At 39.4% G+C, this 17,240-nt stretch overlaps 1 protein-coding gene across 4 annotated transcripts in view; it reads left to right on the top strand.

Annotated features, from left to right (window-relative positions):
• Nucleotides 1-6,627, top strand: part of RNASE9 (ribonuclease A family member 9 (inactive)) — a 52,130-nt gene extending 45,503 nt beyond the window's left edge. For 2 of the 4 annotated variants that reach the window (XM_077770317.1, XM_077770315.1), the window contains exons 2-4: nt 24-180; nt 3,905-4,031; nt 5,670-6,627. In XM_077770317.1, the coding sequence (XP_077626443.1) occupies nt 5,685-6,281 (597 nt within the window). In that variant the 5' untranslated portion in view covers nt 24-180; nt 3,905-4,031; nt 5,670-5,684 and the 3' untranslated portion in view covers nt 6,282-6,627. Of the gene's footprint in view, nt 1-23; nt 407-3,667; nt 3,768-3,904; nt 4,032-5,669 lie in introns of those variants that run through there. The other 2 variants (XM_077770318.1, XM_077770319.1) reach the window with 2 other exon arrangements.
• Nucleotides 6,628-17,240: the final 10,613 nt, after the last annotated feature.

Genomic DNA, 17,240 nt, shown 5'->3' with positions numbered 1-17,240 from the left:
TCCATCCCTTCCTTGTTTTGTAGGGAACAACCGTTCCTTCGGTCAGCAACTGGAATTCTGCTGGAATTTTAATGGTGTGGTTTTGCCTTTCTTCCCTGAGGAGGACATATGTTACACGTTGGCCAATCAGAAGACCCCACAATCCTGGATTTATGCATGTGACAGAAACAAGGCCAATGGGTAAAGTTATTTTCTATATTGGATGAAAATGGGAGAGGATGACACTTCCTACTGTGACCTTAAATATAGGCTAGAAAGATGACAATGATTTTCTCTGCCATTACATTGAGAGACCCTGCATGCGAATGAAGTTAGCATAGAAAACAGTGGAGGACAAGAGATAAAACGAGAGTACAGCATAAGATTTAATTTCTTCATCCTGCTGTGCCTCTTGGACTTGTTTTCTGTGAGTCAATATAATTCCTCTTGTGTTTAAGTTAATTTGTTTGGTACTTCTGTCACTTGTGACCAGATAATCCTACTACTATAATATTAAATATATTTCATATCTTTACATTTTCACTGGTTAATTTATTTGTAAATTCTGGAAAACAATCTATTCTAAGAATATGTAATTCTCTGACTATAGAACACTATCTCAAATATTAGCTCTTACTACAATTGTTATTATTGTTTTTACCATATTTATGAACATATCAAACTCAAGTTAACCTTTCTCCAAATGTTTGGATATTTATGTTTTCAAATTTCAAATTTTTATCTCTATTAAATAAAGCTTGCTGTCCATATTTCTATATAAACTATTGCTGCTTAGAATCTTAGCTATCAAAAATGGAGGGATATTATCAGCTTTTCAAAGCTTTTTATTATATTTGCCAACTTTGTCACTCTGATCACAAATGGGTGATTGCCCACCTTATCAACTCACCAGCAGTGAGTTTATGAAGTATTATAATTGTACCGATTTGAAAGATACAATTTTAGTTTTTCCTTTTGTGACTGAGGCTATATGACTATTATGCAATCATAATCCATTGATGCCTTATTGTAAGATCTGTTAAATGTCTTGTGTTTTAAAATTGATTTACTTTTAAAATACCACCTAATAATCTCTCTGAAATATGTATTTGTCTCCCTGGGGAGCCTATGACCCATCTTAATCTTTTATTTTATTTTTTTAAATTGTGGTTAAATACAGAGTTCTGACCAGGGACTCAGGACCTGCATTACAGAAAAGGCCCTTCCCTGCCTACAAATCTATAAGCCATCCTAACCCTCCCACGCATGTTTAAAAGTGAAAAGGAAAAGTAGGACTCAATCAGATAAGTGCACACCCATGTTCAAAGCAGCATTATTCACAACAGTCAAACAGGGAAAGCAATTCATCTCAATTTTTTCCCAAAAACATTTACTGAAAAGGCCTAACACTTTCCCCACTATTTGGGGATGTTTTCTATGTCATAAATTACATGTTTATGTATATGAAGGCAGTATTTCTCAAACTTTAGTGGGCTAAAACTCACCTTTTGAACTTGTTTAAAGTACAAATTGGGGCGCCTGGGTAGCTTAGTCGGTTAAGCGGTTAAGCGTCTGACTTCGGCTCAGGCCATGATCTCATGATTCATTAGTTCGAGCCTCGCGTCAGGCTCCGTGCTGACAGTTCAGAACCTGGAACCTGCTTCAGATTCTGTGTCTTCCTCTCTCTCTGACCCTTCCCTGCTTGCACTCTGTCTCTCTCTCTCTCAAAAATAAATAAGCATTTAAAAATTTTTTAAAAAAATAATAAAGTGCAAATTTATGGACCCATCCACAGCACTTCTGATTAATGAGGTTTGAGGAAAAAACAGGGAATCTGGTCCTCCACAGGACATCCAGGTGGTTCTGCTGTGTGAGGTTGCCAGGCAAAAACTTAAGAAGCATAAGCATGTTTCAATCCATCTGTTCTCTGTTTCTGTCTCTATCTGTCTGTCTTACCCATTTACTGCTAATTCCCATTCCTACCCTTTGCTTCAAGCAACCACTAATCTACTTTCTGTTCTGTCTCAGTACTAACTTTGAACAAGTAGAAGAATGAATGTGAGTTGCTTTATTAGATATTAAAATATTTTCTAAAATGAGAATAAGTGAAAGCATATTACTGGCAGGTGAATGGATAAAACCATCATCAAAACACAACAGATAATTCAGAAATAGAATTGTTTAATAGATAAGCTAACTTTTAAATTAGTGGTGAGAGAATGGATTTTATTCCCCAAATCATTGGTACTGGGATTATGGACAAATTATGTGAAAACAAAACCCACTTCTCACTATACTTCATAATAAATTCCAGATGGTAAAAAACTTAACATTTTTTAAAAATCCACAAAAGCAATAAAATAGAATAGAAGCAAAAATGCATATACTTTCGGGGTAAGAAAGGATTTTGACAAGCATGAAACTACAAGCTGAGTTCATAACTAAAATATTAAGAAGTTTAGGATATAAAGGTTAAGGAGGTATCCTGGGCAGGCCCCGAGGCATGTCCTCAGTAGGAGCCTGACCTCTGCTGTCCATGCACCTGCTGTCCTGTTCTCTGCAGCTCAAGATGTCACAGATGCTCCAGGTTCTCGTTTATGGGACCGTGTCCTGAGCTCCCTGAACTGTCACAATGGGCTCACTCTCCTGAAGAGACTCCCCAGGGGAGTCTGATAAGACTGTAGAAACAGGGACAAGAGGAAGGGCTTATGCGTATGGTCACACCAACACTGCCCACTCTCACATCACCACTGCAGCCCAGTTTTTCTTTCCAGTCCCATTCTCTGCACTCCTGCCTTCAATCCTCCTGTTCTCCCCACTTTCTCATGTGTGCCCCAGCATCTGCCTTTCTCTCTCTTTTTTTTAAAAAAAATTTTTTTTTTTTTGTTTTTTGGAAAGAGAGAGAGCATATGGGAGGGGCAGAGAAAGAGGGAGAAAGGATCTGAAGCAGGCTCTGCGCTGACAGCAAAAAGCCAGTTGCAGGGTTTGAACTCAGAAACCTTGAGATCAAGACCTGAGCTGAAGTAAGATGCTTAACCAACTGAGCCACCCAGGCGCCCCAACATCTGCCTTTCTTTAACTCCTCAATTCTGACTTTTTCTACTCACATATACAAAGATTAGATCCAACCTGTTTCCATCTCCATGTAGCTCAAGTTTTCTGGGTTATGAGTATTAAAGAATCACTCAGGTTGCCTTAAGGGAAGACTTCTCTTATGCCAAGGGCACAGTGGAGTAAGAAAACCCAGGAAACTGCTCCTGCAGCAGCACAGCTAGGTTTCATGGCAGGTGGGCCAATTTCTTACAGCACTCCAGTGGTTCAAAGACAATTCTAATTCTCCCCACTTCTTTTTTTTAAAAGTAGGCTCCACACCCATCACAGAGACCAATGTGGGGCTTGAACTCACGACCTTGAGATCAAGACCTGAGATCATGGGACAGATGCTCAACCGACTGATACACCCAGGCACCCCTGGTTGTTGCCACTTTTGTGATCTCTGTGTTTCTGTTGGTCTCTTCTGACAGTTACAAAGACAGCCTAGAGAAAGAAGTACAGATTAGCCTCAGGAAAGGAAACTAGACTGATAAGGGCCACAGTGAATAACAGTGAAGAACCGAATTGTAAACATCAGACAGACTTGTGACCTGGGTTTGAACCAGGGTTTTGGCAGGTCCAATGTAAAATTTTAAGCAGCCTCCTTTCACAAAGAAATGCTGATTACAATGAAAACAAAAACAATACTAAAAAAACAACATGTTTATCATAAGGTTGTTTGGATTAAGAAGATGGTAATGTATAGATAATGCTTTGCACATCATTGCTTATTGTGTTAGCCATTATTATTTATTATTTTTATTTCAGGGAAACCCCAAGAGTGTATTTATTTCTGCTGCTTACACTTGGTTTTTTCCCTTTCTACTCCAAGTTCCTGTACTCTTAGGGGATGCCAATTTCCCCAATATCTGGATCTCTCCAGTCCACCCCTTGAAGCACCATTCTCTGAAGCATAGACACCACAAAGACTGAACAAGGTCAAGAGACTCCACGCACAGGTAGGCCCGGAAGCCTGTTCTCTGGTATACCTAATGCACTTGCCTTTGTCTTGGAAGAAAGCCTCCTTGGAGAATTAATGATTAACAGCCAGATTTGGACTAGAACTGGAAAATGTTAGATAGGCCCAAGAATTCTCTATGAGAGATGACACTTTGCTCTAAAGGGTAGACTGTGCCCTGGGTAGACTATGTCTAGCAGTTGGCCACAACTCCTGTGACACATGTTCTACTGCTCAGGCTCTTGCAAGGAAAGTTTTAAAATAATTATTTAACATAACAACCACAAAGCCTAGTCATAACATGCTTCATTGGTATATATCAAATTAAACATTTTCATTTCTTTTTAAGGTAAGACAATTTTTAAAATAATGTAAGTCATCTCAGTTTTACACATTTGTGTTGCAGAGACACTTGCTCACGTATGTTTAAAGTACTGGGGGGTCTTGGGGTGCACGGATGCCTCAGCTGGTTAAGCATCGACTCTTAATTTCAGCTCAGGTCATGATCTCAGGGTTCATGAGTTCGAGCCCTGCATCAGGCTCTGCACTGACAGTGTGGAACCTGCTTGGGATTCTGCCTCTCTCCCCTTCTTTCTGCCCCTCCCCTGCTCACACTCTCTTTCTCTCTCTAAAAAATAAATAAATGAACTTAAAAAAACAAATTACTGGGGGATTTTGGTGCAGCCTGCTGTGGGGTGAAATAGACAGGGAAACTCACAGAATGCAAGGAAAGTAAGGACTGAAATCTCTCATGGTGAGGTTACCATAACTCTGCAGACAGACTCACAGGGTGGAGAGAGTTTAGGGATGTGAAACCCTGTCACAGGAAGCCATGAAGCCTACCTAAGAGATGAAAAAATAGGATGAAAAAACACCCTCACAAGGTAAGTGATGCCCGTCAGTGGCAGAGTATTCTGAGTGGTAACAGGAGGCAGAGGAGGCTGCAAAATGGACCAAGCAACTCCAGGCAAGGAGGGTGTGCTGAAAGCATATGCACAAAGAAACAGCAGATGGTTGTTCATCTGACCCCATATAACTTGCTTGATCCCTTCTCCCAGGGCGTCTATGGTCAGAGATGAGCAAGAAGAGAAGTCATAAGATGAAGAATTTCCCTCATAACAGCAGGGGGAGGTGAGGGAGGATCACTTACAGCTCTTTGCAGTGTGAGTTCACAACTCCTAAGAGAACAGATGCATTTGTTCCGGATGGTGGGAACACGTGAGCCTCCTCTCTGCCTCTGTCTGTCTGTCAGTCTGTCTGTCTGTCGGTCTGTCTGTCTGTCTCTTTCCCCACTGCTGTCTTGACCTTCTCTCTTTCCCTCCTGCCCTCTGTCTTTCCTTTGCTCTCTTTCTTATCCTTCCTTGTTTCCTCACTGCTCTCTCTCTCTCTTCCTTTCTTCCTCCTTCCTTCACCTTTTCCTCTCAGATCCACAGTCTTCCAGACTGAGCACAGGCCTAGGAAGGTTACTTTTTAGTCTATATTTCAGAAATAGTTAAATATATTCTGAGTTGTCAATTTGAAAACTGCTCAAAGTCTTCGAGCTCGGAACGGTGGTACGTGGCAGAAACGAACATTGCCCAACACAGGAATAGAAGCGGACACAGTATGGAAGTGGTTCACATTCCCTTATCTCCCGTAGTCCCCACAGGAAAGCATGTGGACCCTGATTGCCCTGCGGCCCCTTTCTCTCCTGCTGCTCCTGCTGCTGCAGCCACTGCAGTTGAAAATCTTGATTCAATATGCTCCGATGTCGGAGGAAGAGGTAGAGCACTTTGAGGATTATTTGGAGGAGATGTACAGCACGGGACCTACCCTACCACCCACTAAAGATGTCTTCAAAAGTCGCACCATTATCTATTCGAGAAGACCCTTAACTGATTCCAACTACTGTACTGATGAAATAAAAACGAAAAATGTCCACAACAGATTCCGTTGTGTAAAAGAACATTTCTTCCTCCAGACTTCATTTGAGGAACTGCAAGACATCTGTAACAATCTGTTTGTGTCTTGTAAGAATGGGGTGAAGAGATGTCACAGGAGCAAGCGATTAATAAAAGGAGTGTACTGTAATTTAACCAGAGGAGTGGTAATGACAGACTGTGTCTATGAATCTTCTTATAGGCAGGGATACGTCCTTATGACTTGTCGATGGCAAGATGATATTCAAGAAATTATCCCTGCTTACATAAATGATATTATAGAGACAAGTGATGTTATCAAGGAGAAACCTGTCCTCCAGGGTTACTTCTGACTCTTCTAAAAGAGGATTCTCTAAGAAGTCAAGAGTAGGAGGACACAACACTCTCCATACAAATCCTTACAGGTCACAATTAAGAATGGTAATGTCAATCCAATTCATTTTAATCATCCACTGTCTTCCCTTCTTCTCCTGACACCATGCAAAGACAATGTGGGCTAAGTTCATAGACGGTGCTCTGAGATGTGGTTTCAAACAGGTCACTTCATTTAGCACATTTTGGATGTGTTTGTAGGGTGAGTGCCTGCAGGGAAAGGGTGACCAGCTCCAAGAGGAACTGGAAATAGTTGTCTGGAGTGTGCTTCTAAGTTGTATTCATGTACATCTCTAGTTCAGTAGAAAAAATAAAGTGCATTGACCTAGCAACGTGTCTCTAGTATGGTTATGTGGGGTTTCTCGGTTGGGAATTACCTTTCTCTATGACATAATTTGAAAGAAAAAGAACTCGAAGCTCCTCAAGAAATTGTGCAATTCAACTTTCCAGTACTATATTTGTAGATATTTAGCCCATTCTGTTCTTTCCATACAACAAAATGCTCAATGAGAACATGAAGGTGTAGATTCTAATAGGAGACATCTCAGGATAAATACCTAAATATTCAGGATGGCAAGCTCCCCAAGGTACTTTTCAACTGCCCAGTACTATTTTTGTAGATTCCCACATCTTTGCTTTAGCTTAGACATCACTGTTCACAAAACTACAAACAATTCCTCACTTTCTGGAAAAGTCACACTTATTCACAATCCCTTTCCTGAATTGCCAGTAGATGTGGCTTCATTTGAGAATATGCCACTTCCAAAAAAGGCTGAGGAATCTGTATGATGGAGGAAATCTATCTGTCCAGTTCAGGTAATAATTTCTCTCCCTTTGTGAAATCCTTAACATCTTTTTCAAAGTTTTTTTATTTATTTATTTTGAGAGAGAGAGAATGGGGGAGGGACAGAAAGAGAGGGGGAGAGGGAATCCCAAGCAAGTTCTGAGCTGTAGGTGCAGACCTTGAGGCAGGGCTTGATCTCACAAACCATGAGATCATGACCTGAGCTGAAATCAAACCGATTGAGCCACCCAGGCACCTCCCCTTAATATCTTTTCATTATTATTTTCAATAACTTATGGAAAATGGGATAAGAAGGAGGGAAGGGAGATGGTAGGGGGAATGTCTGTTACTTTTGCACATTGTACTGAAATCTAATCTGCCCACTTCTTCCCCAGTCCTTATTCTTGTCTTTAGACTCAGAACTAAGATCCTACTTTATCAATTAGTTGATGTAAATAAGGGTCTAGGGCGGAAGAATGTCAGACCCCATTTCAGTGACTAAGGAGAGAATACCAGAAAATCAAACCACTGTTCACATGGAAGCTTGTGGCTTTTAATTGTAATGTCTGAGTGAATGAGGATCCCATTAAACTTTAGAAATCTCCATGGTGTGCTCTAAAAGCCAACCTTCTCTACATCAGCCGAAGAAGTTGTGCATATAGGTTAGTGTGAGTATGTGCTATGGACCATCTCATCTGGGACATGCTCATTTCACCTATCTTGGGATTATCTAACATACAATATATTTGTGAGAGTATGGTATAGTACAATAAAAAAGGCAGAAAATGATCATAACATATCTTTTTCTCTTCAGATAAATGATCTGATCCATACACATTAGAGTCATGGAAATAGAACAAAGATTATTTACACAGATTGTTCTTTTTATCGAATATTGCATAAAAAAATCCAGATCCTGGCCTTGATCCATGGGATTACTTAAGATAGATCAAAACTATAATTTTTAGCTTTATCCATTGTAAGATTTTAAAAGATTATCATCCAGTCTCCATTAGCATTCTCTCTTCTTTAATACCAAGTTAATAAGATGAATACTGTCCATAACTTTGACTCGTATCACAATTTATTCTTTACATTAGAATCCCTTGAGATGATGCAACTTTATTTTTTTAAATGGTGTAAAATATACATAACACAAAATTTACTACTTTAGCCACTTTTAAAAAAAAATACTAATTTTTGAGAGAGAGATCATGAGCAGCGGAGGGACAAAAAGAGAGCAACACATAGGATCTGAAGCAGGCCCTGCACTGAGAGTGGAGAGCTCGATGCAGGGCTTAAACTCATGAACCGTGAGATCATGACCTGAGCCAAAGTCCGACACTTAACCAACTGAGCCCCACCCAAGTGCCCCTACTTTAGCTATTTTTAAGTGTATATTTTAGTGGCAGTAAGTGCATTCATACTGTTGTGCAACCATCACACCAGCCATCCCTAGAAAATTTTCCTCTTGCAAAGTGAAACTCTGTGTACACTAAACAGTGACTCCCCCAATTACCCCTCCTCTCAGCCCCAGGCAACCCCCACCATGCTACTTTCTGTCTCTTATGAATTTGACTATTCTAGATACCCCATATGACTAGAACCATACAGTATTGTCCTTTTGTGACTGGCTTATTCCACTTAGCATAATGTCTTCAGGGTTCATCTGTGTTGTAGCACATGTCAGAACTTCCTTCCTTAAGGCTGAATAATCTCCCATTGAATATATACATTACAGGTTGTTCATCCATACATTCATCGATGAACACTTATTGGGTTGCTTCTACATTTTAACTGTTGGGAACAATGCTGTTTTGAGTAAGCATGTACTGTTTGAGTCTTTGCTTTCTATTCTTTTGGGTCTATGCCCAGAAGTGAAATTGCTGGATCATATAGTGATTCTATTTTTAATTTTTTGAGAAACCACCATGCTCTTTTCCATAACAGCTACACCATTTGACATTCTACCAGCAGTGCACTAAGGTTTTAATTTCTCCAGTCTTATCTTCACCAAAACTTGTCAGTTTCTTTCTTTCTTTCTTTTTTTAGTAACAGAAATCCTAATGGGTATGAAGTGATGATACAACATTAATTCTGTTTTAATTACTCAGTGAAGGAATGTAGGCCACAGCATTTGTAATGGTTAAAAAAAAAATAGACACAGTGTTTATTTCCTAACCAAAATAAACCCTAGTTGGTATTCTCCTTTGAAAATTTATGATGCACATAATGTTATTGAATAAGAGTGGAAGAGTAGTTTCCAATAAACAAAGAGCACAATGGTTCCTTATCTTCTATTCTAGCACAACATCCTCAAGGACATTAGGGGGAGTATAGAACCAAAGCTTGTCGCTATCCCTATCCTGCTCCTAACTGAAGAAAACTGATGATGTCTAGTTGAACCCTGTTCATTTGCCCCTGCATAGTTTTGTGCAAAACTGAAATCATATTTCTGATTAATTCAAGGCCTACAAGAACGTTTTTTCAAACATTATAATGTACACAGCAGTCATAATACCTCACACTGTATTTTCTCTCAAGACTTAAACAAAATAAAGATTTCAAAGTGCTTTCATGTACTCTTTCATTGTTGGTCACCATAATCCTGTGTCACAAATGAAGGGGTCATATTCTCTGTCCACTGTTGGCTCAGAATATGCTTGGTCACTTGTCCTGATCACACACAACTTAGGATCAGCAATGAGATCACACACTTTATCCAAACCTTTCTTTTCTTTCCTTCTCTAAGATGGATCTCTTTCACATGTCTGAAATATAAAGATCTTGTTATCTGTGAGCTATCATTTTTTTTTGAAACACAAGAAAGAAATGGTTTGTTCCTTAATTATTGTGTTTGGTGCATTCTATGACTTGTGTTGAGTATGAGATAAATATTCCACCCCAGTTTTCATGGTCAGAAGATTACAAAAGCTAGTAAATATTATCAAGTTCTTCTTTAAGAGATCAAAGGAGATACCTCTAGTGACATAGAGCTTCTCTAGACATGACTCTAGTCTATCAAAACAAGAAGTAAAAGATGCTTTATCCAGATGAGATTTTGAATTCAGGAATACCTTTTCCGTAAGACTGGACTCTGAGACTATGTTTCCCAACTACTAAAATATAAACTTCAGGAGAACAAGAACATTCACAGTGACATTTGAAATGTCAATAATATACAAATTGACATTTCAAAATGTCAATATTTCACATTGTTCAGTTGTTGAAGATTATCTTCCTTCTCTTATTAAAATATATTCAGGGGAGGCTGGGTGGCTCAATTTGGTTCAGTTTTCAACTACTGGTTTCTGCTCAGGTAATGATCTCACAGTTCATGGGTTCAAGTCCTGCCTTGGACTCTGCACTGTGCAGAGCCTGCTTGGGATTCTCTCTCTCTCCCTCCCTTTCTCTGCTCTTCCCACATGTGTGCGAGCTTGCTCTCTCTCTCTCAAAATAAATAAATAAACTTAAAAAAATTAAAAATATATTCATTATAAATACGTTCAAGCAATTCACCACTTTACTATATGCTGTAACAGTAGTGCCAGAGCAGAAGAAAGAGCAGCAGGTTTTGAGGATTTCAGGAAGCAAAACATGTTAGATCTTGAACTAGAAGCTTGTGAAACAAATAATCAAAATAGAGGGAGCACTTTTAAGAAGGGGTAGACATTAAGAATCTGAAAGGGAGAAATTTCAAGGAGAAAACAAGAGTAAGAGAAAGAGGTAGAGAGAGAAGATGAAAGCAAGGCCTGGTTACAATGAGGCCTCCACACCAGGAATAAAAGTTGTGTCAGTAAAGGGCAATTCTAAGGGGCGTTGTTAGCACATGGGAAGTCATCAGTGAATGTTATCCAGTGTCTGTGTCTTCACACCTTCTGTGCCTTTATGTGCTGAGGGCCTGGAGGTCTGAAAGAGTATTTCTAGAGAAGGCAGAGGGAGACAGACTGAGGCCTCATTTCTAATGGCACACATTCCCTTGTTGATCTTCAGCAGGGTATTGAACACTCACTAAGAGATGGAGTTGCCATAATCTATTGCCCCTTAAAAGATGTTAGGTTGCACATTTAGACAAATGAGTGGTGAAAGTCTGTTAGTGTCTCATTTGTTGACATTCTGACCCTGGCATTTTGGAGAAGGGTATAGTGACAAGAATTCAACAAGTAAGTAAAGATCTAAAACTACTAGTCCTGTGGCCTTCACTTATATTATGGTATAGATGAATCCGATACAACAAAGATTCTAGAAGACAGTACTTCAAACAGATAAAAGTTTTTTTCTCCTTTCTACAACAATCCAGGGGAGGCAATTTGCCCAGGGCGGGAAGGTGGCGGTCCTCTATGTGATCACTGAAGGACTGGGGTTCCTGGGGCACCTGGGTGGCTCAGTCAGTTAAGCGACCGACTTTGACTCAGGTCATGATCTCACGGGGTTCGTGGGTTTGAGCCCTGCATCAGGCTCTGTGCTGANAAAAAAAAAAAAAAAAAAAAGGACTCTGGTTCCTTCCACATGATCACTTCCATTTCCCCAGCTCGGAGGTCTTGTCTTTGAGATCTGTACTCCAGTGCGGGAATGGGAACAAGTAGAAGGAAGCCAGCTTTCTCTGAAGGGGACATGGCCAAGAATATGCTCACATTTCTTCAGCTCTTATCACACTGGCCAGAACTTACTGCCGAGGGCACATTTGAGGCAAGGAATCTGGAGAATGTAGTTTGGTACTAAAAGGAAAATAGAAAAATGTGTCTTGGGAAGCAATTATTGGTCTGTCAGACATCTGATCTGACCAAGGAAATGTTTTTCTCAATGCAATTGATCATCATTGTTGCTATTATTCAGTCTGTAAACATCTGCCTTGACCAACTCCAGACCTCTATAGGAATTCAGGGAATGTACTCAATACTCATCTGGCTTCAAGTATGAGCATGTCTACGTAGGATTATGATTGAGCAATAGAGTGTTGGCTCATTGTACAGAATCTTATGTCAGTCAACCTGGAACAGAAGTAGAGAATCTATGACCAGTAGTGTCAGCCTAACATGATTGCTAAAACCCACCCGCAAAGGTTTGGTCCAGTGATTTTCAGCTCTCACTCGTGAACCAGAATCTTTTGTAAAACTTTAACTAACAAAATTGCTGAAGCTCTTGGAGATTTATTTGATTTGCTAGGTATGGATGAGACCTAGCCATCTGTATCTTTCACAAGCTCCACAGACAATTCTAAGGTTCAGCCAGAGTTCAGGATAACTGACAATAGTGTCCATGCCAAAAGTCTAACTATTGAAACAAACCAGCAAGATGATATTATACCGAAGATAGGAAATTCCTTTTACTGGAGGTGTGTGCATCAGGCTATGACAGATGGCTGACAAAATTCACTAATCTTCTACACCCAGGTCTCCTTGCTCTGGTTGCTGGAATGAAGCAACCCATTGCAAAATAACATGGGACCAATGACAAAGGGATGAGAATTAGTCTTTCTGGTAGTTCTGGTTCTCATTATAAATTTATGGTTTCCTTATAAGTTAATATATGGATGATGCTTAGCAGTAAGTCTCAATTTGCTTAATTTGGGGTGTGTTAACAAAATTAAGTGTCTGGAAAGTAAAGCTAAGAACAGATGCTCACTTGTAGAAATTTTACCAAGGTAATTCTAACTGGCCTCAATTAGGGACATTTTTGTCACAACTCTAACCAAAGTGCAATAATCGTCATAGAGAACAATCTCAAAATTTACCTTATGCTACAACTCAGATGTGTAGAAAAGAAGGCAAAGTCTTTATTTTGTGGATAACTAATCTGCTATTCTCATGAGACACCACTCATGGGGAAATTAATTAGGCCTCCCTTCCTTTTCCACTTCTCTGTGGAAAGGAACTATATGAGGAGAGAGGGGTTTCTGTTTCTACACTATGGCAGGAGAGAAGGCAAAGACTCGCACAGATATTTGTACACCAACATTCATAGCAGTATTATTCACAATAGCCCAAAGATGGAAAAAAAAAAAAACCTCAAACATCCATCTATGAATGAATGGATAAACAAAATGTGGTATATACACATGGTAGAATATTATTTCACGTTATAAAGGAATGAAATTCTGATACAGGCTACAACATGGATGGATCTTGAAATGTTATGTTCAGTAAATAAGCCAGACTCAAAAGAACAAATATTGTATGATTCCACTTATATAAGGAACCTAGAATAATCAAATTCATAGAGACAAAGTAGAATGGCAGTGTAGCTCCTATTTCTGGATGCAAGGAGTTCCTTCCACGTGTAAAGAGGTTGGAAGCTGCTAGCCCTCCCTAACAACAAGTAAAAAGCTGAACAGACTAAAAAAAAAATCACCAACTCATTTAGAATCTGTAAAAGAGTTGAAGAGAGGGCAAACTGCTGCCCCCAAGATTGGAGAGATTGATAGGCAAATACAGAGAATAACAACTTAATGGAGGAGAGGCTTATGAAGAGTGTTAAATTAACAAGACACGGATGCCATTAAACTAAAGTGGCTTTAATTACTGAGTAGCCTTTGTAAGCACTAAGAAACCTACGCCTGAAATGCCTCAAGGTGAAAACATTAAAACCTAAGGACAATCAATCACAAGCAGCCAAACTTGGCTTTCTCAAAGAAGGTGACCACGTGAGCTGTAGTCACTTAAATAATTTCCCTGATTTGCGTCTTACCTCTTCTCTATAAAAGTCTTTCCCCTAGCTCCTTTTGGTGAAGCACTTCTAACCACTTTTAGTTGGGCACATGATTTGAATTGGTTTTTGATCAAATAAACTGAAAAATTCAATACGCCTCAATTTATCTTTAACAGGGGAAAACACTGTGGTAACCAGTGCAGGGGTAGGAAAATCAGAACTGTCATTGATCAATTGCTGGAGGATCAGTATGGACAGCTCTGAGAGTTAAAATTTGCAAGAGACCCACTCATGAGGAGGTCCCACAATTTTGTGAGATTTACCTCTTGAAGCTTCAGCAGGTTCCCTGAACAGGTTTCCCATATCACAGAAAAATCTTGGTGCTTCTGGCAGGGAGAGGGGAAAAGGAAACATTTTTTCTATGTTCTTAACTTTCTGTTTTGTTAACGGAAGCACCCTGTACTTCGTAATGAGTCTTGCCCTCAGGAGAAACTAGTTAACCCAAGGCTAATCTGCTGGGAAATTATCAGAGTCTGTTCTGGGGGAAAGAAAATATCCAACTCCAAAACACTCTAGCCGTCCTCTCCCTTGGAGAATCCAAGATATGACAGACATGACACAAGTGAGATTTTAAGAGCCTCTGCAGAGTGTATAGTAGAACAGCCACTATCTGTTGTCCCTGCATATTGGTAATTCCTTTCTTCCAGTAGGGTTTGTAATAGGAACCTCAAATGTTACCTGAGCATATAGTCACCTAAAATAAAAGAGGTAGTTTCCAATTACTTTGCAAGTAAAATTGGCCATGTGACTAATTTCTAGATAGTGGGATGTCTGTGGAAAATAACTGAAATGAGTGTAACTTCTGAAGCATATTCTTTTTTTTTAAATATAATTTGTCAAGTTGGTTTCCATATAACACCCAGTGCTCATCCCAACAAGTGCCCTCCTCCATTCCCATCACCCATTTTCCCCTCTCTCCCAACCTCCCATCAACCCTCAGTTTGTTCTCAATATTTAAGTGTCTCTTAATTAATTTAAGTGTCTCTTAAGTGGTTTGCCTTCCCCTCTCCCCCCAACTATTTTTTCCCCTTCCCCTCTCCTATGGCCCTCTGTTAAGTTTCTCCTGTTCCACATATGAGTGAAAACGTATGGTATCTGTCCTTCTCTGCCTGACTTATTTCACTTAGTATAGTACCCTCCAGTTCCATCCATGTTGCTAAACATGGCCAGATTTCATTCTTTCTCATTGCCATGTAGTATTCCATTATATAGATAAACCACATCTTCTTGATCCATTCGTCAGTTGATGGACACTTAGGCTCTTTCCATGATTTGGCTATTGTTGAAAGTGATGCTATGAACATTGGGGTACATGGGCCCCTATGCATCAGCACTTCTGTATCCCTTGGGTAAATTCCTAACAGTGCCATTGCTGAGTCATAGGGGAGTTCTATTGTTAATTTTTTGAGGAACTTTCACACTGTTTTCCAGAGGGGCTGCACCAGTTTACATTCCCACCAACAGTGTTAGGAGGGTGCCCGTTTCTCCACATCCTCGCCAGCATCTAGAGTTCTCTGATTTGCTCATTTTAGCCACTCTGACTGGCGTGAGGTGGTATCTCAGTGTGGTTTTGATTTGTATTTCCCTGATGAGGAGGGATGCTGAGCATCGTTTCATGTGTCTGTTGGCCATCTGGATGTCCTCTTTGGAGAAGTGTCTGTTCATGTCTTCTGCCCATTTCTTCACTGGGTTGTTTGTTTTTCGGGTGTGGAGTTTGGTGAGTTCCTTATAGATTTTGGATATTAGCCCTTTATCTGATATGTCATTTGCAACTATCTTTTACTATTCCATCAGTTGCCTTTTAGTTTTATTGATGGTTTATTTTGCCATGCAGAAGCTTTTTATCTTGATGAGGTCCCAATAATTCATTTTTCCTTTTGATTCCCTTGCCTTTGGAGATTATCGAGTAAGAAATTGCTGTGGTTGAGGTCAAAGAGGTTGTTTCCTGCTTTCTCCTCCAGGGTTTTGATGGTTTCTTGTCTCACATTCAGGTCCTTCATCCATCTTGAGTTTATTTTTGTGTATGGCATAAGAAAATGGTCTAGTTTCATTCTTCTGCATGTTGCTGTCCAGTTCTCCCAGCACCATCTGTTAAAGGGGCTGTCTTTTTTCCATTGGATACTCTTTCCTGCTTTGTCAAATATTAATTGGCCCTACATTTGTAGATCCAATTCTGGATTCTCTATTCTATTCCATCGGTCTATGTGTCTGTTTTTGTGCCAACACCATACTGCCTTGATGATGACAGCTTTGTAGAAGAAGCTAAAGTCTGGGATTGTGATGCCTCCCATTTTGGTTTTCTTCTTCAATATTACTTTGGCTATTCAAGGTTTTTTGTGGTTCCGTACAAATTTTACGATAGTTTGTTCTTGCTTTGAGAAGAATGCTGGGATCGCATCTTGGCCTTTTGGCTAAGATCAAGTGAGAAGAATGCTGGCGCAATTTTGATTAGAATTGCACTGAATGTGTAGATTGCTTTGGGTAGTAGTGACATTTTAACAATATTTATTCTTCCAATCCATGAGCATGGAATATTTTTCCATTTCTTTGTGCCTTCTTCAGTTTCCTTCATAAGTTTTCTGTAGTTTTCAGCATACAGATCTTTTTGTATTTTGTCAGTGTTTTTTCTTCATCTATTGACAGGATCATATGGTTCTTATCTTTTCTTTTTTTTAAATATAATTTATTGTCAAATTGGTTTCCATACAACACCCAGTGCTCATCCCAACAAGTGCCCTCCTCAATGCCTACCACCCACTTTCCCCTTCTTTTCTTTTGTTAATATGATGTATCACATTGATTGATTTGTGAACCAGCTCTGCAATTCAGAAATGAATCCCACTTGATATGGTGAATAATTCTTTTTATATGCTGTTGAATTCGATTTGCTAGTATCTTGTTGAGAACTTTCCATCCATATTCATCAGGGATGTTGGCCTGTAGTTCTCCTTTTTTTTTTTTTTTTTTTTCTGGGTCTCTGTCTGTTTTGGGAATCAAAGTGATGCTGGCTTCATAGAATATGTCCAGGTGTTTTCCTTCCATTTCTATTTTTTGGAACAGCTTGAGAAGGATAGGTACTAACTATGCTTTAAATATCTTTTAGAATTCCCCAGGAAAGCCATCTGGTCCAGGACTCTTATTTGTTGGGAGATTTTTGATAACTGATTCAATTTCTTCACTAGTTATGGGTCTGTTCAAATTGTCTCTTTCTGTTTGAGTTTTGGTAGTATGTAGGTTCACTAGTTATGGGTCTGTTCAAATTGTCTCTTTCTGTTTGAGTTTTGGTAGTATGTAGGTTAGGAATTTGTCCATTTCTTCCAGGTTGTCCAGTTTGTTGGCATATAATTTTCATAGTATTCCCTGATAACTGCTTGTATTTCTGAGGGATTTGGTTGTAATAAATCCATTTTCATTTGTGATTTTATCT

The sequence above is a fragment of the Crocuta crocuta genome, unplaced genomic scaffold (genome assembly GCF_008692635.1).
Source record: "Crocuta crocuta isolate KB4526 unplaced genomic scaffold, BGI_CrCroc_1.0 scaffold175, whole genome shotgun sequence".
Lineage (NCBI taxonomy): Eukaryota > Metazoa > Chordata > Mammalia > Carnivora > Hyaenidae > Crocuta > Crocuta crocuta.
Note: the sequence above shows the minus strand (reverse complement) of the source record. Positions and strands in the feature narration are given on the sequence as shown.